Genomic DNA, 20789 nt, shown 5'->3' with positions numbered 1-20789 from the left:
TCTTGTGTAAATCGAGGCAGCCCATGCATTAGCTGCAGAAGCCACTTGTAATCCTTTCCAGCAGATGTTGGTTTCTTGCTGACAATCCAGGACATTGCTGGCGGTTTGATGTGATGCTTCGGATGTTTACATAGCTGTCCAGCGGCCCCATTGCTCAGGGGAAAGCCATGTCCATATTTAATTGACCCATCGTATGTTCTCTTTCCCAGCGCCCTGGCCTTTGTGTGTGTCCAGCAGCCTCTCAGGGATCAGCAATTGCCCTGGTTCACCACACATGACTGTCCCGTTCCTTCTGATTTTTGCTGAACTCAATAAGATCAACTCCCCCTCAATGCCCACACCCCCATTGCCACTCCAAACTCCCTGTTAGTTGTTGGCATGCCTGATTGCAGACACCATTTCCCAGGTCCACAAGTCTAAAAGGATAGCATCCTCAGCATCTTAACAAACTGGGTTTTTGTCCCTCTCTGTCTCCCTTCCTCTCTGTCTGTCTCCCTCCCTCTCTGTCTCTCTCCCTCCCTCCCTCCCTCTCTGTCTCTCTCCCTCCCTCTCTCCCTCTGTCTCTCTCCCTCCCTCCCTCCCTCTGTCTCTCTCCCTCTCTGTCTCTCTCTCCCTCCCTCCCTCTCTGTCTCTCTCTCCCTCCCTCCCTCTCTGTCTCTCCCTTCCTCCCTCCCTCTCTGTCTCTCTCCCTCCCTCCCTCCCTCCCTCTCTCCCTCCCTCCCTCCCTCTCTGTCTCTCTCCCTCCCTCCCTCCCTCCCTCCCTCTCTGTCTCTCTCCCTCCCTCCCTCTCTCTCTGTCTCTCTCCCTCCCTCCCTCTCTCTCTGTCTCCCTCACTCCCTCCCCCTCTGTCTCTCTCCCTCCCTCCCTCTCTCCCTCCCTCCCTCCCTCCCTCTCTGTCTCTCTCCTTCCCTCCCTCCCTCTCTGTCTCTCTCCCTCCCTCCCTCTCTCCCTCCCTGTCTCTCTCCCTCCCTCCCTCCCTCTCTGTCTCTCTCCCTCCCTCTCTGTCTCTCTCCCTCCCTCTCTGTCTCCCTCCCTCCCTCTCTGTCTCTCTCCCTCCCTCCCTCTCTCTCTGTCATCTCTCTCTCTCTCTCTCTCTCCCTCTCTCCCTCCCTCTCTCTCTCTCTCTCTCTCTCCCTCCCTCCCTCTCTGTCTCTCTCCCTCCCTCTCTGTCTCTCTCTCTCTCCCTCCCTCTCTGTCTCTCTCTCTCTCCCTCCCTCTCTGTCTCTCTCTCCCTCCATCCCTCTCTGTCTCTCTCTCCCTCCCTCCCTCTCTGTCTCTCTCCCTCCCTCCCTCTCTGTCTCTCTCCCTCCCTCCCTCTCTGTCTCTCTCCCTCCCTCTCTCTCTCTCTCTCTCTCTCCTTCCCTCTCTCTCTCTCTCTCCCTCCCTCTCTCTCTCTCTCTCTCTCTCCCTCCCTCTCTCTCTCTCTCCCTCCCTCCCTCCCTCCCTCTCTCTCTCTCTCTCTCTCTCCCTCCCTCCCTCTCTCTGTCTCTCTCTCCCTCCCTCCCTCTCTCTGTCTCTCTCTCCCTCCCTCCCTCTCTCTGTCTCTCTCTCTCTCCCTCCCTCTCTGTCTCTCTCTCTCTCCCTCCCTCTCTGTCTCTCTCTCTCTCCCTCCCTCTCTGTCTCTCTCTCTCTCCCTCCCTCTCTGTCTCTCTCTCTCTCTCCCTCCCCCACTGTCTCTCTCTCTCTCCCTCCCTCTCTGTCTCTCTCTCTCTCCCTCCCTCTCTGTCTCTCTCTCTCTGTCTCTCTCTCTCTGTCTCTCTCTCTCTGTCTCTCTCTATCTCTCCCTCTCTCCCACCCTCCCTCTCTCCCTCCCTCCCTCTCTCCCCACCCCCCCCGCTCTCGCTCTCTTTCCCCTCACCCCCGCTCTCGCTGTCTCTCCCCTCCACCCCCCACCCCCGCTCTCACTCTCTGGCTCCCCCTCGCTGGCTTGCGCCCTCCCTCTTGTTTTTCTTAGAGCAGAGAAGGCTGAGGGAGACCTGACTGAGGCATACAAAATTATGAGGGGCATTGATAGGATAGTAGGAAGTTACTTTTTCCCTTAGCCGAGAGGTCAATGATCTAATTACCTTAGATTTAAGGTAAGGGGCAGGAGCGTTAGAGGGGATTTGAGGAAAAGATTTTCACCCAGAGGGTGGTTGGAATCTGAAACACACTGCCTGTAGGTGTGGTAGAGGCAGGAACCCTCAGAACATTTAAGAAGTATTTAGATGAGCACTTGAAACGCCATAGCATACAAGGCTACAGGCCTAGTCCTGGAAATGGGATTAGAATAGATAGATGCTTGATGGCCGGCACAGATACAATGGGCCGAATGGCCTGTTTCTGTGCTGTATGACTCTATGACACTCTCTCGCTCTCTCTCACTCTCTGTCTCTCTCTCTCTCTTTTACTGTTGATTAGTACACCATCATGATACACTATACAGTTGGGAACACTGGCTATCACTTGATTCATTAATCTCTGAAAACTTGCTGGGGCGGTTTTTTAGCCCGAGTGGCATCACTCGGCACTGGCTAAGACCGTCTGGTGTGACAAAAGCTGCTATTTCTTTAGTTCAAGGTGTCAAAGGAACTTGTTCGTATTCCATGGGCATATCTATCTTGGTAAGAAAGATGGCACTGCCCACTCTGTTGATGCAATCTTCCAAGCGAGGAATTGGGTTGGAGTCTGCCTTCATTACCGCATTGACTTTTCTGTAGTCTGTGCAAAGTCGAGCTGACCCGTCAGGTTTAGGCACTAATACTATTGGTGAACCACAGCTACTTTGACTAGGTTCAATTAAGTTGTTTTCCAGCGTGTATTGGATTTCTGCTTTTCCTTGGGCCTGTTTGTCTGGACTAAAGCGGTAAGGATGCTGATTTAAAGGAACGGATTCCCCTATATCCACATCACGTGCTGCAAAGGTTGTACATCCTGGCTTATCCCTACAGACTCTTTTAAATGCTGTGAGAAGCCTTGTTAGGTCTTCACGCTGTTCTGTATCTAAGTACAAAAGCATGTTGTCCAATTTTCCCGGCCATTCTGTATTAGCTAACCAGATAGTAGGAGGTTCAATTTGAGAATTGTCTAGGCCTCCTTGTGCCTCATCCTCACTATTCTTTTCCTTCTCAACAGTCCCCATTACCTGACGTACCTGTAATGGCTTATCCTCCTCCCTGCAATAATCCTGGGAGACAAGGGCGGCACAGTGGCGCAGCGGTTAGCACCGCAGCCTCACAGCTCCTGCGACCTGGGTTCAATTCTGGGTACTGCCTGTGTGGAGTTTGCAAGTTCTCCCTGTGTCTGCGTGGGTTTCCTCCGGGTGCTCCTGTTTCCTCCCACAAGCCAAAGGATTTGCAGGTTGGTAGGTAAATTGGCCATTATAAATTGCCCCTAGCATAGGTAGGTGGTAGGGAAATATAGGAACAGGAGGGGATGTGGTAGGAATATGGGATTAGTGTAGGATTAGTATAAATGGGTGGTTGATGGTCGGCACAGACTTGGTGGGCCGAAGGGCCTGTTTCAGTGCTGTATCTAAAAAAAAAATATATTGATATGACACAACCGATTCTTTTTCCTGTGATCTGTGTCAATCAAGTAATTTACCTTACCCACTCTTTTGATCACTTTACATGGACCGCTGAACCATGCTTTTAGTGGTTCACCCTGTAAAGGTAACAATATATAATACTTCATCCCCTGGTTGAAAATTTCGGATCTTCGCGTTCTTGTTTGCCCATTTTTTCATATTGGCTTGGAATGCTTTAAGGTGTTCCTGAGCCACATTACAAGCTTTCTTGAGCCTTTCCCTGAACACAGATACATAGTCTAGTATCCAAGATTCATTCCTTTGCTGAAAATAGAGACATGTTGTCGAAGCTTTTCGTCTTGCACTCATCGGGACCATACGCAAGAATAACCAATGTAAGGGAAAACAACAACTTACACTGCATAAGAAAGTGCTGATTGGTTGGCAAATGAACTCTGGTAGAGGCATTGCCATGGAGAATGCACCAGTTTATGGTGACTGACAGTTAACTGCCAAGCTTTGTTTGAAATTTAAACCAGGCAGCCTGACTCTGGTCAAGGCATTGCCCTGAGGAATGAACCAGAGAATGGCTGTCATTTATTTTGCTTAGCTGAAACAGGCACAGTGTGTTCATGTTCTTTTTGTCTGCAAAGAACAGGGCCTGTGTATTAATACATATAGCTTCCAGTACGCGCAAATGCTAGTTTGAAGGGTAGTCACTGTTAATAATAAGAATAAAATGGCTTGAAGACCTCAGACCATCCCAAAGTGCTTTACAATCAATGAAGTACTTTTGTAGTGTAGTCACTATTGTAAGGTAGGGAAACACAGCAGCCAGTTTGTGCACAGCAAGTTTCTACTGTTACGACCTGGTGAGAGCGTGGTCTCGGGCTCCCCTTTCACCCCGCCTCTGGTTTGACCGCAACAGGGTTTATCCTTTTAACATAGTGATTTAACTAACAACTCAGTGACCACTTGCTCCTGTTCCTCTAATATAATTGCAAATGAACCAATCAGACAGGTTTTCTTGAGTTTAAACAAGAAAGAGGTAAGTTTATTGACCTTGACACTCTAAACCGATTAAAATTACAAAAATACGCAACGCGTGCATGCTCACATTCACACGAGAGGCACGCCCGCACACACACACATAGATTACAGAGGGAAAAACAACAGAGATTGGAGTGGAGTCCTTAATAAAAATGGAATTTAAATACTGAAGTTTAGTCTCAGAATCCTGAGTTGAAGTTGTAGTACTGAAGTCCTCACTGGGCCATGTGCACAATTCGGTGTGCTTCTCTGGTTCCGGAAGGCGGAAGAGGGGCTTTATCCCTGCCCCCTGGTTGCTAGCGGTGCTGGGCTGTAGGTTGCAGCTGAGGCTTCTCTGGATCTTTGTTGGAGAGAGGGCGAGAGATGGCAGCTCTCTTGCTGACTTACTGTTACAGTCTCCTTCTGAGGCACAACTCACAAACTCTCAGAGTTACTCAAGTAGTCATGTGATGCGACCACCTCTTTGTTTGAAACAGCATTTTCTGGGATGATCTTTGAAATTCAATGCTGTTTACACATGTTTGGGGGGGGGGTTTGGTTCTTTCAATGTCAGTGGGTGTCGAAGGCTTTTGACGATTCAACATTGACAAAACCATTCTAGGTAATTTAATCAGAGCACCCCCTTTGTTCTGGCGAGACTGGGTAATCACCTCTGTCTCCAGCCTCCTTTGGCTTCTCATTTGCAAATTGTGCGTGGCCATCTTAGCTACTCTGTTCTGTTTTTTAAAATTAATTTATTTGTAATAATGTCCAGTAAGAGTCTCAGGCAAAATTCCATACAATGAAATTAATATTTCCATTTGGCATGTGGGGTTTCCGTCACACCCACAAACAGCAAAGTGATAGATGACTAAGTAAGGTGTTTTTACTGATGTTGATTGAAGGTGCTCCCATAGTGCTGTTAGGGATGGGGGTGGCGGTGAAGTTCCAGGATTTTGACCCAGTGACAATGAAGGAAGTGTGTGACTTGGAGGGGAACTTGGAGGTAGTGGTGTCCCCATGCACCTTCTGCCCTTGTCCTTCTAAGCAGTGGAGGTCTGGTAGATGCTGTCCAAGAAGCTTTACTGATTTGCTGCAGTGAATCTTGTAGACGGTACACACTGCTGCCATTGTGCTAGTGGTGGTGGGGTGAATGTTTAGGGTGGTGGATGGGTGCCAGTCAAGAGGGCTGCTTTGTCCTCGGTAATGTTGAGCTTCTTGAGTGTTGTTTCAGCGGCATTAATCTAGGCATGTGGAGAGTGTTCCATCTTATTCCAGAGTGTGACTTGTGGTAAGGCTTTGGGGAACATATTCTACTGCCCCTTGTCTTAAGTTGTGCCAAGTTCTGTTCATCCATCACACCTGTGTTCGCTGACCCACATTGACTCCCAGTGGTAACATCTCAATTTAAAAATTCCATCCTTGTTTTCAAATCACTCCATGGCCTCTCCTCTCCCTATCTCTGTAATTTCCCCCAGCACTACAACCCTCCGAGATCTCTGCATTCCTCCAAATATTGGCTCTTGAACGTGCCCAATTTTCATCGCTCCACCATTGGCGGCCGTGCCTAGGCCTTAAGCTCTGAAGGTCCTTCCATAAATATCCTCCTGTCCTTTTTTCCTTAAGAGACTCTTTGAAACCTATCTCTTTGGCCACCTTATGTGGCTTAGTGACACAAATTATCTGATTACACTCCTGTGAAGTGCTTTGGGATGAAAGGTGTTATGTAAATACAAATTGTTGTTGTTGCTGACCAATGGCCTAGGCTCTGTTTGTTTTTGTTTGCAGTGTGGTGAAGGCTCTGTTAGAGGCTGGTGCTGATCCCAACCTCGGAGATGGATTCAGCAATGTGTATGAGACGTCGAGGGAGAAACGCATCCACTCTCTTGAAGGTACGTAGTTGCAGTAGTGAGGGAGGGTTACACTGGCATCTTTCAGATGAGATGTTAAACCGAGGTCCTGTCTGTCTCTCAGGTGGGCGTAAAGGATCCTATGAGACTATTACAAAGAAGAGCAGGGAAGTTCTGCAGTGTCCGGGGGCCAATATTTATCCCTCAATCAGCATCACTAAAACAGATGATCTGGTCGTTATCATATTGGTATTTGTGGGATCTTGCTGTGCACAAATTGGCTGCTGCATTTCCTAAATTGCAACAGTGACTACACTTCAAAAGTACTTCATTGGCTGTAAAGCGCTTTGGGATGTCCTGAGGTTGTGAAAGGAGCTATAGTTATGGGAGTTCTTTCTTTATCATAAATGCAGCAAAACAAAAGAACACCAATCAGTGACAATCTGACCTTTATCATTGCAACTCTCCGCCATTAGCCTCATGGAAGCAGCAGTTCGCCCTCAACCTCCCTGTGAATTCTGTGAAATTTCTGCATTTGTACATTAATTACCCATTAAACTCGCTGCAGAAAGTTAGGGTTGGTACTTAACAGCGTAAGGAGCTTTTTAATTAGGAAATTTCTGTTCCTGCAATACCACTCAACCACTCTGGCCCAGAAAGGGAACAGTTGACACTGTGGATCTTATCATTGCAGATAGTAAGTTGTTCCCAGTGATTTAAAAAATTTAAGTTTGAAATGTTGTACTTTTTTTTTTCCCTTTCTGTCTTTTTTTTCTCTCTCTCTTGCACTCTGGGCTGAATCTTAACTCCCAACCACTCCCCCTCCCAGACCACCATCAGAGCCACGCCTTGAGATCGGGACCCTCCTGAACGACCATTGGACACCAAAATCCCCCTCCACCCCACCCCCCGCGATTGGGACCCCAAGCTTGTAACCCAGACCAACCCCTCCACCCCCAACATTCTCTTTCACTCTCTCAATTCACCGACCTGCTCCTGTATACTTCAGGCTTCCCACCCGACAGGATGTACTCTAGGGTGAGGGACTTCAATGTCCATCACCAAGAGTGGCTCAGTGGCACTACTACTGACAGATTCCTTAGGGACATGACTACCTGCAACAGTCAGTGAGAGAACAAACACGTAAAAACTACTTGGATTCATCCTCACCAATCTACCTGTCGCAGATGCATCCATTCATGTTAGTATTGGTAGGGGTGAGTAATGGTAGGGGTGACCGCTGCACAGTCCATCGTGTTGTGTGGTACTACCACCATGCTAAATAGGATAGATTCAGAACAGATCTGGCAGCTTGAAACTGGGCATCCATGAGGTGCTGTGGGCCATCAGAAGCAGCAGAATTGTATACCACCATAATCTGTACCTACATGGCCAGGCATATCCCTCAATTTACCATTACCATCAAGCCAGGGGATCAGTGCTGATCTTCTGCCTTTCACCTTTCCCCATATCCCATGTTTCTTTAAACAATCAAAAATCTGTCTATCTCAGCCTTAAAATTATTCAACGATGGAGCATCCACAATCCTCTGGGGTAGGGAATTCCAAAGATTCACAACACTGAGCAAAGAAATTTCTGCTTATCTCAGTCCAAAATGATTGCCCCTTTATTCTGAGACTGTGCTCCTGGAGAGCATGCCAGGAGCAGCACCAGGAATACCAGAGTACATGCATACTAAACAGCGGAAGCAGCATGCCATGAACAGAACTAAGCGATCCCACAACCAATGAATCAGATCAAAGCTCTGCAGTCCTGCCACATTCAGTCGTAAATGGTGGTGGACAGTGCTGTCTGGAGTTTAGAAGAATGAGAGGTGATCTCCTTGACAGTGTAGACACTGAGAGATTGTTTCCCTTGGCTGGGGAAATCTAGAACCCTAGGGCACAGTCTCAGAATAAGGGGGCAATCATTTAGGATGGAGATGAGCCGAAATTTTTTCGCTCAGTGTTGTTGATCTTTGGAATTCCCTACCTCGTGGATTGTGGATTCTCCATCGTTGAATAATTTTAAGGTGGAGATAGACAGATTTTTGATGGTTTACAGAAACTTAGGAGTTGGGGAGCAGGCGGGAAAGTTGAAAGTCAGAAGATCAGCAATAATAGTATTGAATGGCGGAGCAGGCTTGAGGGCTGTATGCTCTATTCCTACTCCTGTGTCTTATGTTTTAATGTTTGTGTTATTGAACAACTAACGGGAGGAGGAGCAGGCTGCATGAACATCCCATCCTCAGTGATGGCGAAGCACAGCAAAAGACAAGGATGAAGCATTTGAAATTATCTTCAGCCAGAAGTGCCGAGTGGATGATCCATCTTGGCCTTCTGTGGTCCCCAGCATCACAGTTGCCAGTCTTCAGACAAATTGATTCATTCTAAATGATATCAAGAGAGCACTGAGCATACAGCAAAGGCTATGGGCCCTGACAACATCCTTCCTGTAGTGCTGAAGACTTGTGCTGTAGAACAAGTCGAACCCCTAGCTAAGTTGTTCCAGTGCAGCAACAATATTGGTATCTACCCGACAATGTGGAAAATTGCTCAGGTATGTCTTGTCCACAAAAAGTAGGACAAATCCAATCCGGCCAATCACCGCCCCATCAATATACTCCCAATCATCAAAGTATTGGAAGGTGTTGTCGACAATGCTACCAAGCAGCACTTACTCAGCAATAACCTGCTCACTGATGCTCAGTTCGGGACCAGACCTCATTACAGGCTTGGTCCAACCGTGGACAAAAGAGCTGAATTCCAGAGGTGAGGTGAGAGTGACTGCCCTTGACATCGAGGCAGCATTTGACCGAGTATGGCATCAAGAAGCCCTAGGAAAACTGGAGTCAATGGGAATCAGGGGAAAGATCCACTAGCTGGAGTTATGCTTATCACAATAGAAGATGGTTCTGGCCTCTAACCATCTCAGCCCAAGGACATCGCCGCAGGAGTTCCTCAGGGCAGTGTCCTAGGCCCAACCATCTTCAGCTGCTTCATCAATTACTTTATCTTCATCATTCTGTAAAATGTCCTTTAGGGAAGGAAATCTGCTGTCCTGACCTGGTCTGGCCTACATGTGACTCCAGACCCACAGAAATGTGGTTGACTCTTAAAATGCCCTCAGTTTAAGGGCAATTAGGGATGGGCAATAAATGCTGGCCTAGCCAGCGACGCCCACATCCCACAAACCAATAAAAAAAATTGTCAAAAATTCTACAGGTATGTAAAAAGGAAACGTTTGTCTAAGACAAATGTGGGTCCAATACAGACAGAGTCAGGAAAATTTATAATGGGGAATAGAGAAATGGCAGAGAAGCTAAATGATTACTTTGTGTCTGTCTTCACTGAGGAAGATACAAGAAATCTCCCAGAATTAGTGATCCAAGGGATTAGGGGGAATGAGGAATTGAAGGAAATTAGTATTAGTAAGATGTTTGTATCGGAGAAATTAATGGGGCTGAAGGTTGATAAGTCCCCAGGACCTGATATTCTACATCCCAGAGTGTTGAAAGAGGTAGCTATGGCGATAGTGGATGCATTGGTGATCATCTTCCAAAATTCTATAGATTCTGGAGCAGTTCCTGCAGATTGGAAGGTAGCAAATGTCACCCCACTATTTAAGAAGGGAGGGAGAGAGAAAACCGGGAATTACAGACATGTTAGCCTTACATCAGTTGTTGGGAAAACGCTAGAATCTATTCTAAAGGATGTGATAAATGGACACTTGGATAATAATGATCTGATTGGGCATAGTCAACATGGATTTATGAATGGGAAATCATGTTTGACGCACCGGTTGGAGTTTTTTTGAGGATGTTACTAACAGAATTGATAAAGGGGAGTCAGTGGATGTGGTACTTGGATTTTCAAAAGGCCTTTGATAAAGTCCCCCACAGGAGATTCGTTAGTAAAATTAAAGCACATGGGATAGGAGATAATATACTGGCATGGATTAAGGATTGATTAATGGGCAGAAAGCAGAGTAGGAATAAATGAGTCATTCTCGCAATGGCATGCTGTGACTAGTGGGGTACTGCAGGACCCCAGCTGTTCACAATAATATCAATGGTTTGAATGTGGGGACCAAATGTAGTGTTTCCAAGTTCGCAGATGACACAAAACTAGGTGCGAATGTGTGTTGTGAGGAAGATGCAAAGCAGCTTCAATGGGATTTAGACAGACTTAGTGAGTGGACAAGAACGTGGCTGATGGAATATAGTGTGGAAAAATGTGAGGTTATCCACTTTGGTAGGAGGAATAGTTGTGCACAATATTTCTTAAATGGTAAGAGATTAGGAAGTGTAGATGTACAAAGGGGTCTGGGTGTCCTTGTCAATAAGTCACTGAAAGCTAACATGCAGGTGCAGCAAGCAATTAAGAAGGCTAATAGTATGTTAGCCTTTATCACAAGAGGATTTGAGTACAGGAGGAGTGAAGTTTTGCTTCAATTGCATAGAACCTTGGTTAGACTGCACTTGGAGTACTGTGTGCAGTTTTGGTCCCTTTACCTTTTAGAAGGATATTGCCATAGAGGGAGTGCAATGAAGGTTCATCAGACTTGTTCCCGGGATGGCGGGACTGTCCTATGAAGAGAGATTGGGGAAACTGGGCCTGTATTCTCTAGAGTTTCGAAGAATGAGAGGTGATCTCATTGAAACCTACAAAATACTTAAAGGGATGGACAGGGTAGATGCAGCTAAGGTGTTTCCCCTGGTTGGGAAGTCTAGAACATAGCAACGTCACTCGCTCACTGCGCAGACTCAGTTTTGTCCCAGACTCCCAGCTCAGGTAAGTTTAAAAAAAAAAAAATTCAATACTTGCCAACAGAGCACTTACCGTGTGTGTCTGGCCTGACCTTGACTCGACCCGACCCGAGCCCGAAAGCCGGATCTGGAAGATAGACCCGACCCGAACCCGACACGTCGTTGGGTTCGGGTTGGGTAGCAGGCCTTTACCCCAGGGGACTGTGGAAACTCAGTCATTGAGAATGTTTAAAGCAGAGGTTGACCGATTTCTAAATACAAATGGCATAAAGGGATATGAGGATTGTGGGGAAAAAGGCATTGAAGTGGATGATCAGCCATGATCATATTGTCTGGCGTGGCAGGCTCGATGGGCTGAATGGCCTACTCCTACTCCTGCTCCTATGTTCCTATTCGGTCAGAAGTGGGAATGTTCGCTGATGATTGCATATGGTACTGAACACTGTGCAATTCCTCAGATAATGCAGTTTGTGCCTGCATTCAGCAAGACCTGGACAACTTTCAGGCTTGGGCCAATAAGTGGCAAGTATCATTCACACCACACAAGTGCCAGGCAATGACCATCTCCAACAAAAGAGAATCTAACCGCCTCACCTTGACATTCAATGGCATTACCATCACTAATTTCCCCCACCATCAACATCCTGAGGGATTAACATTGACCAGAAGCTGAACTGGAGCAGCCACATAAATACTGTGGCTGAAGGAACAGGCCAGAGGCTGGGAATTCTGTGACAAGTAACTCACTTCCTGATTCCCCAAAGCTTGTCCACCAGGCACAAATCAGGAGTGCGATGGAAAACTCTTCACTTGCCTGGATGAGTGCATCTCCAATAACACGCATGAAGCTTAATGCCATCCAGGACAAAGCAGCCCACTTGACGTACTCCCTTTTGCCACCTTAAGCATTTACTCCCTCCACCACTGGTGCAGTGATTGCAGCGTGTACCATCTGCGAGGTGCACTGCAGCAACTGACTAAGCCTCCTTCAACAGCACTTTCCAAACCTGTTACCTCTCCCACCTAGAAGAACAAGAACATGGGAACAGCACCCCCTATAAGTTCCCCTCCAAGTAACACACCATCCTGTCTTGAAACTATATCACTGTTCCTTCACTGTTGCTGGGTCAAAATCCAGGAACGCCCTTCCTAAAAGCATTTTGGATGTACCTAGCCACATGGACTGCAGCAGCTTAAGGCGGCTCACCACCACCTTCTCAAGGGCAATTATGAATGGGTAATAAATACCAGCCTTGCAAATGCTGTTCACATCCCATTAACAAATAAACAGGCGACTAGCCTGTCAGTTGATTTCCTGTGGGGTGGGGAGCGAGGAACCTTATTTAATTGCAGTTAAATTCTGCAGGGCATTCAGGAAACTCGTTCTTCCAGGTTTCCTGACGTTACCATAGCCCCACCACCACCCCCTCACCCCCATACCCACACAGTGCCAGGCTAAAATCCAGGCCTATATTTCTTGTTCTGTATCTGATTTGACTCTAATTCAGCAGATTTCATTCTCCGTCGTTCTTCTGTCCTTTCTCAATTCTTAAGTCTCATTGGTTAAGGACTTTTGGTCCCTTGCTCACTGAGGTCCTAGATGCCCCACTGCCCTCGCAGTGCTGTTATCAGCTCACACTTCTGGCAAGTTACAATGCAAAATATTTTCGAGCTGACGAATGAGGGGCAAATTCTAAATAACAGGTCACATCGCGAGATGCCCCACTCCAGCAAATTCTGGGCCATTGTATTTCCGGGTGAAGGAGGGATGAAGACACAACAGTCTGTGTTGGGGCTAACACAACTAAAAAGACTCCATCTTCACTCAGTATCCACTGGATGTTGCCAATATCCAATGGCACAGGGGTTCTGGTTGATTTTGTTTCCCGCTCGTGATGGCACCTCTTCCCACCCCATCCAATAACCCTGCTGAACCCAAATGTGTGGTTGTAACTGTCACCTCTGGTTGAGATTAGCTACCTCAGCACAAACTGGAAGCATGTTATCGGAGACTCTGGTTTCCACATTAATCTCTCACTGGTAAAAGAATAAGCAAAATGAGGAGATTAACAGAGTCCCTCCTCTCTTTGTGGGATCTTGCTATGCACAATATGGCTGCCATATTTGCCAATGTAGCCTCTCAAAGTAACTCATTATAAGTGAGATGCTTTGAGGCATCTGCAATGCATGTGACAAGGCCTAGTATAAAATCATAGACTGATACAACACAGGAGGAGACCATTCAGCCCATTGTACCTGTGCTGGACTTAAATATGAGTCTTTATTATGTTGTTAGAAGCCCACCCCAGCTTTTTTTTTTAAAAGAAGACTGGCTTCAAATCCAATAAGTTTAAACCATATGAAAACCAATCTTTTTTTCCACATCTGCTTTCATTTCGCAAATGAAATCCGAGAAGAGGTATTTTATTTGTGTTTACAATGTATTTATTATTTCTGCCTCCCCCACTTCATGATATCTCTCTCTCTGTCTCTCACTCTCTCTCCCCTTTTGTTTTGTTTTTTAATGTACAAATGTTACGGAAATATTGCCAGCATCTGTTTCAGTGCCTGCAGAGACAAAGAGGTGAAATTTTCCAGCCAGCCCTCGTGATGGATGGTGGAGGAGCCTCTGGCTGACACTTTATTGAGTTTTCTGCAGTTATCTCATGCACAGACATTTTTTACAAATGATGACTGCTCTGTCACGTCGAACCATGGGGGAAAACAACAATAACGTTTTAATCTTTTTATAGCGGAGGCTGCTAGTATCTGATATTCATCTTCCGTGGCAACTGCTGTTCGTTACACTTTCCATGTCTGAAATAAAAGGGGTCTCTGCCCAACAAATGGTTTAAAAAAAAAAGTATACACACATATACGCAGAGCAAACTCGCATTTGCAGGTATCGTGTTTCCATGAGGTTTTTCTTATTACCAAATGCTTAAAGAGAAATGCACAAAGAATGGAACCCATAACTTACATGGAGAGGTGGCCAGTGAAACTCTGGGAAGATGTCATTGCATCCATGCCCCTGCCCCCAACCCAAAACAACAATTTACTCCTTTTGATTTTAGGATGTCAAGGCCTTAGAGGGAATAGCAGAGGAGATTTACTAGGATGATACCAGAGATGGAAGACTTTGGTTATGTGGATAGACTGAAGAAGCTGGGATTGTTCTCAGAGAAGAGCAGGTTAAGGGAACAGAGAAAGACTTGTATTTTTATAGCACCATTCTTGAATTCAGGGCATCCCAACGTGCTTTACAGCCAATGAGGTACCTTTGAAGTGTGGTCAGTTTCTAATGTAGGAAACGTGGCAGCCATTATATGCACAGCAAGCTCCAAAAACAAGATAATCTTTCTCAGTGCTTTTGATTTAGGGATAAATATTAACAGCACACCCTCTTTCTTTGAATAGTGACCGTGGGATCTTTTACATCCACCTGAGAAGGCAGACTGTTTAATGCCTCATCCAATTTACGGCACCTCTGATAGTACAGCGCTGTCTCGATGCCGACCCTGCGACAGTGCGGCGCTCCCTCAGTACTGCACTGGGGAAGTCAGCCTGGATATTGCACTCAAAGATTTCTCCGTGGCTATTGACAGAATGTGCACAGAGGCATATTTATAATGGCATTTGTCAAATTTTTTTGTGTTTCTTACCTGCAGTGCTGGTGACTAGAGAAGATGAGTTTAGCAACCGGTTGAACGTACGTGCCAGTTTCCGTGGCTGCACTGCACTGCACTATGCTGTACTGGCTGACGACTACCAGACAACCCAGTTGCTGCTTGAGGCTGGTAAGAAATTCTTCTCAAACCCTCTCCTCGTAAATCTTAAATTATAGAATCTTACAACACAGAAGGAGGCCATTCAGCCCATCGCGCCTGTGTTGGCTACTTGATGGAATAGCTCTTTCTTAGGGACAAACATTGAAGGAACATAGGAACAGGAAGAGGCCATTCAGCCCCTCAAGCCTGTTCCACTGTTGATTAAGATCATGACTGATCTGTATCTTAACTCCATCTACCACCTTGGTTCCGTAATCCTTAAAACTCTTGCCCAACAAAAATCCATCAGTGTCAGTTTTGAAATTTGCACCCCAGCTTCAACAGCTTTTTAGGAGAGAGTTCCAGATTTCCTCTACCCTCTGTACGAAGAAGTGCTTCCTGGCATCACGCCTAGACAGCCTAGCTTTAATTTTAAGGAAGTGCCCCAGACCCATAGCTAAATTTCATTTGCATTCAGTACATCTTAAAAGAAGTATATATTTTCTCCCTTCAGTTCATGTGCAACCAATAGTAGCAGTAAGTAATGCTTGATTTGTTTTGAGTCCTACTCTCCACTTGCTCTGATAGGTCGATATTGACGACCTCCAATCTCTGTGGCAAAAACTTGCATTGCTGCTCCAACATAAGCAATATTGACACTTGGCTCAAAATGGTCACTGTTCCCTTAAACCTGAAATAACATCATATAGTCTGTAATGTATATAATGTATATGTATGGGTGGCTCAGTGGGTAGCACTCTGGCCACTGAGTTGGAAGGTTGTGGGTTCACATCCCACTCCAGAAACTAGGTTACAAAATCCAGGCTGACACTCACAGTGCAGTGCTGTACCATCTTTCAGTTGAGACATTAAATCAAAGCCCTGTCTCCCGCTCAGGTGGATATAAAAGATCCCACAGTCAATATTGGAAAAAGAACAGGGGGAGTTCTCCCCAGTTCCCTACAACATCACTAAAATAGATATCTCATTGTTGTTTATGGGATCTTGCTGTATGCAAATTGGTTGCTGCGTTTCCTACATTAGAACAGTCACTACACTTCAGAAGTACTTTGTTGGCTGCAAAGCGCTTTGGGATGTCCTGTGGTCTTGAAAGGCGCTATAGAAATGAAAATTCTTTCTCAAGTCCCGTATTAGAAAGTTGAATGTCCTCGGGCTGTTCGACTGCAGAGTTGCTCATAAGACAGTCCCTGCCCAAAATCCACACTTGCCCTTTCCAGTGGGAAGGCAGTAAGATGAAATATCAATCATTGATAATCCCACTATAATTGGATGTATTATCAGTCACTGACAGTCTCACTGTAATGGAAATATAGAATGATACAGCACAGAGGAGGTCATTTGGCCCATCGTGCCTTTGTTGGCTCTTTGAAAGAACTATCCAATTAATCCCTCTCCCTTGCTTTTTCTGCATAGCACGACAAATACATCTTTTTCTGGTATTTATCCAATTCCTTGTTAAATGTTGTTGTTGAATCTGTTTCCATCCCCCTTTTCAGGCAGTGCATTCTAGATCACAACCATTCACTGCGTAAAACATTTTTCCTCATGTTGGCTCTGGATATTTAGCCAGTTATCTTCAAATCTGTGTCCTCTAGTTATTGACCCTTCTCCCACTGGAAACAGTTTCTCCTTATTTACTCTAACAAAACCTTTCATAATTCTGAACACCTCTATCAAATCTCCCCTTAACCTTCTCTGCTCTAAGGAGAACAACCCCATGGGAACGCCACCAGCTGCAAGTTCCCCTGCAAGCCACACACCATCCTCAGTTGGAATTATATCGCTGTATATCTGTTGCTGGGTCAAAATCCTGGAACTCCCTCCCTAACAGCACTGTAATTATATCTGCATCACATGGGCGGCAGCGGTTCAAGAACGCGGCTCACCACTACATTTTCGTGGGCAATTAGAGATGGACGGTAAATGCTGGCCTTGCCAGTGACGTCCACATTCTATGAATGATTTTTAAAAAAAAAGTCTTTCTATATAACTGAAATCTTTCATCCCTGCTACCATTCTGTAAATCTCCACCGCACTTCCTAAAGTGTGGTGCCCAGAATTAGACACAATACTCCAGCTGAAGCCTAACCAATGCTTTATAAAGATTTAGCATGATTTCTTTGCTTTTGTCCTCTATCAAGCCGAGGATCCAAAATGCCTTTTTAACCGCCTTCTCAACTTGTCCTGCCACCATTTAAAGATTTGTGTATGTACAGACCAAGGTCTCTGTTCCTGCCGCCCCTTTAGAATTGTACTGTTTAGTTTATATGGTATCTCCTCATTCTCCCCATCAAAATGAATCACTTCACAGTTCTCTGTGTAACTTTCATCCTCCATGTGTCTGCCATTTCACCTTTCCCCTGAAGTCTTTTACGGTCCTGCTCACTGTTGTGAGCACATTGAGCACAATGTGTCACATTTCTGGTGACTGACAGTCTCACTGTGATGGGATGTAATGTCAGTCACTGATAATGGGGCATAATATCAGTCAGTAGCAATCCCAGTATAGACCAATATAATGGGTATAATTTCAATGATGTGACAAACCCACTGCAATGGGATGTAATGTCAGTCAGTGTTTAACATTCCCAATATAATGATGCAATCTGAGTCTATAACAGTCCTGTTATAATGGGGTGTCAGGTATTGCCAGTCCCACAATAACAGGGTGTAATATTAGTCTGTGACAATCCCAATGTAATTGGTCAAAGTATCAGTACAGGAGGTTCCAGTGGTATATTTAAGAATCTCAGCTTTTATGGATGAATTACATCCTCTGCACCCTCTCCAGGTCATTGACGTTCTTTCTCAACTGCGGTGCCCAGAGTTGTGCACAGCACTTCAACTTGGCCTAACCATTGAATCTCCCTCATGTGTTTATCTAGCTTTCCGTTAAATGTATCTATGCTATATGCCTAGACCACTCCCTGTGGTAGCGAGTTATACATTCTCACCAGTCTCTGGATGAAGAAGTTTCTCCTGAATTTCCTATTGAATTTATTAGTGACTGTCTTGTATTTATGGCTGCTAGTTCTGGTCTCCCACACAAGTTGGAAACATCCTCTCTACATCTACTCTATTGAACCCCTTCATAATCTTAAAGACCTGTATCAAGTCACCTCTGAACCTTTCCTTTTCCAGGGAAAAGAACCCCAGCCTGTTCAATCTTTCCTGATAATTATAACCTCTCTTTTCTGGTATCATTCTTGTAAATCTTTTTTGAGACCTCCTTCTGTCTTTCTATGCCCTTTTTAATAATATGGTGACCAGAGCTGTTCACAGTACTGTTAAGTGTGGTCTGGCAAAGGTTCTGTACAAGTTTAACATAACTTTAGTGTTTTTTAATTCTATCCCCTCTAGAAATGAATCCCACTGTTCGTTAGCACTTTTTATGTTTGCTTTGTTAACCTGGATGAAGAAGGGAGAAGGCAAGTGATGTTAAGCCTTTTTCTTCTAGGCAGACATGAGGCGTGGACAGACTTTTTTTTAACTGTCCAGATGCCCAGTATTACTGTGTGCCCCCCCCCCCCTTGCCCGACCCTTTAATGTACCTGACTATTTGACTAAGTACTTCAATAATTGATAGGCCCGTTGACTCAGAACCCAATCGATCAGACCATTCCAACAAACAATAAAATATTACACTTTAATAATGAAAAGCATCATTTTTCCCCTCTCACTTCCTCTGACCTTTGACCTTTGAACCATGGTAGTTCATAAAGATCTGCCTGGCCAACTGCGCGCCCTCCCCCTCCCCCTCCCCCACCCGTCTTGCCTTTCTTTGTAAAGAACAGGCAGCTGGGCCTGCCCCTGTAACGTCTTGTTGCCTGCTGCAGTGTCAAAGCATTCCCCCTCGTCAGGCTCCTAGCGAGGGCCGCAACCTTTAGGCCCCGAAGCCTTTGAGCAATTAGTCACCACCCACCGGCCCGTCTTTATCTGCGGGTCAACAGCTGGGTGACACTGCAGAGCTGGTGCAGCGCGTTTAGAGGCCTCGCCTTATAATATTAGATTAATAACCTCCACGCTCGCCCACCCCTACGCCACCCTTTTTTTTTACTCCTGTGCGAGCTGGACACGGAGATGCTCCAAACTGAGATCGATCCGATCATCTGTGGGGAAATCTATCCGTCACTGGTGTGAAGTGAGCCCAGTAAATGATGGGCCTGACTTTCTAAGGTGCAAAGTTCACTGACTTTGGCTGTTTTTTTTTGCAGCAGCTCTATTGGAATTGCAACTTTACTGGGGAGCGGGGGTGGGGTGGGATGAGTAATTCAAAAATCAATAGATGTCATAATAAAAGAAAAACACAATAAGTGGCAGAGTTTTTTTTATCATTTAACCCTTCCACATCAGACAGCAATCGGACATTAATTGTGCCTCTGCCCATAGGAATAGGGGGAGGCCATTCAGTGCCTCTAGCTTGTCATGGCTGATCTGTACCACAGCTCCATTTACCTGCCTTTGCTCCCTATCCTTACCTAACAATAAATTTTCTCAGCTCACCTGTTGCTGAAACATCATCTATATTTTTGGGAAGTGGGCGATCCTCCAGACTTGACTATTCCAGTGCTCTCCTGGCTTTCTTCCCATCTTCCACTTTCCACAAATCTCAGCTCATCCAGAACTCTGGTACCTGTATCCTAACTTGCATGAGGTCCTGTTCACCCATCACCTCTGTGCTTGCTCACCAAAATTGACTTTCAGTCTGGCAACGCCACAATTTAAAAACTGTCATCCTTTCAGATCCCTCTGTGGCCTCCTCCCTTCCTAACCCTCAGAGATATCTGCACTCCTCCAATTCTGGCCTCTACAGCATCCCCGATTTCCATTGCTTCACCATTGGCAGCAGTGCCTTCAACTGCCTAGGCCCCAAGCTCTTGAATTTCCTCCCTAAACTTCTCTCTGCCTCTCCTCCCTCTCTCTTCCTTTAAGACCCTCCCTTAAAACCTACCTCTTTGACAAAGCTTTTAGTCACCTGTCCCAATATCTCCATATGTTGCTCTCTGTCTGATTATGCTTTGGCCGACAGTTTTTAAATTGTTGCGTTGCCAGACTGAAAGTCAATTTTGGTCAGCATAATATTTATCCCTCAAACAATGTCGCCAAAAACAGATTAAGTGGACATTATTGCATTGCTGTGTGTGGGAGCTTGCTGTGTGCAAATTAGCTGCCACTTTTCCTATGTTACAACAGTGTCTATGCTTCAAAAGTACTTAATTGACTGTAAAGCGTCTTGAGGTATTTTTCTATATTAAGGGTGCTGTGTAAATGCAAGTTATTGTTATTGTCTTTAACATGCCTGCCCTGAGTAAAGCACCAATTCTGTCGAAAGGGCACAAAATGTTCCCAGCCCACAATTTTTGCTGAAACGGAGTGTTTTATTGAGAGAGAGAGACATAAGCGCGCGCGCGCAGGCATGTGCGTGCACACACACACGTGCATACACACACACACACGTGCATACACACACACACACGTGCATACACACACACACACACGTGCATACACACACACACACACGTGCATACACACACACACACGTGCATACACACAGAGTCACAGAAAGAGGCAAACACATATATGCATGGAGTGAGAGAGACATTGAAAAGCAGACAGGTAACAGTTTCCACAGCACCATGGTCAGGCCAGTTAAGTTTCAAAATCAGGCTGGTTACTTCAGTCTGGTAAACAGTGCTTTACTCAGAGAGACTATAAACAGTTTTTAAAGTTGCCCTTTCACCCCTGGTGAATGGCACCCTGCGCCACACAAAAGGCACAGTCTCACTGACACACCACACGCGTCTGTGGAGTTATGTCCAGCTGTTTCTGTGCCATTCTGCTCCGAC

General features: G+C 45.7%; 1 protein-coding gene across 1 annotated transcript in view; it reads left to right on the top strand.

The window, feature by feature from the left end:
- clpb (ClpB family mitochondrial disaggregase) overlaps window positions 1-20789 on the top strand; it is a 145243-nt gene that overhangs the window by 23175 nt on the left and 101279 nt on the right. The window contains exons 4-5 of the mRNA XM_068033039.1: window positions 6326-6429; window positions 14824-14952. Of these exons, the coding sequence (XP_067889140.1) occupies window positions 6326-6429; window positions 14824-14952 (233 nt within the window). The remainder of the gene's footprint in view (window positions 1-6325; window positions 6430-14823; window positions 14953-20789) is intronic.

The sequence above is a fragment of the Heterodontus francisci genome, chromosome 6, assembly GCF_036365525.1.
Source record: "Heterodontus francisci isolate sHetFra1 chromosome 6, sHetFra1.hap1, whole genome shotgun sequence".
NCBI classification, from domain to species: Eukaryota; Metazoa; Chordata; class Chondrichthyes; order Heterodontiformes; family Heterodontidae; genus Heterodontus; species Heterodontus francisci.
Note: the sequence above shows the minus strand (reverse complement) of the source record. Positions and strands in the feature narration are given on the sequence as shown.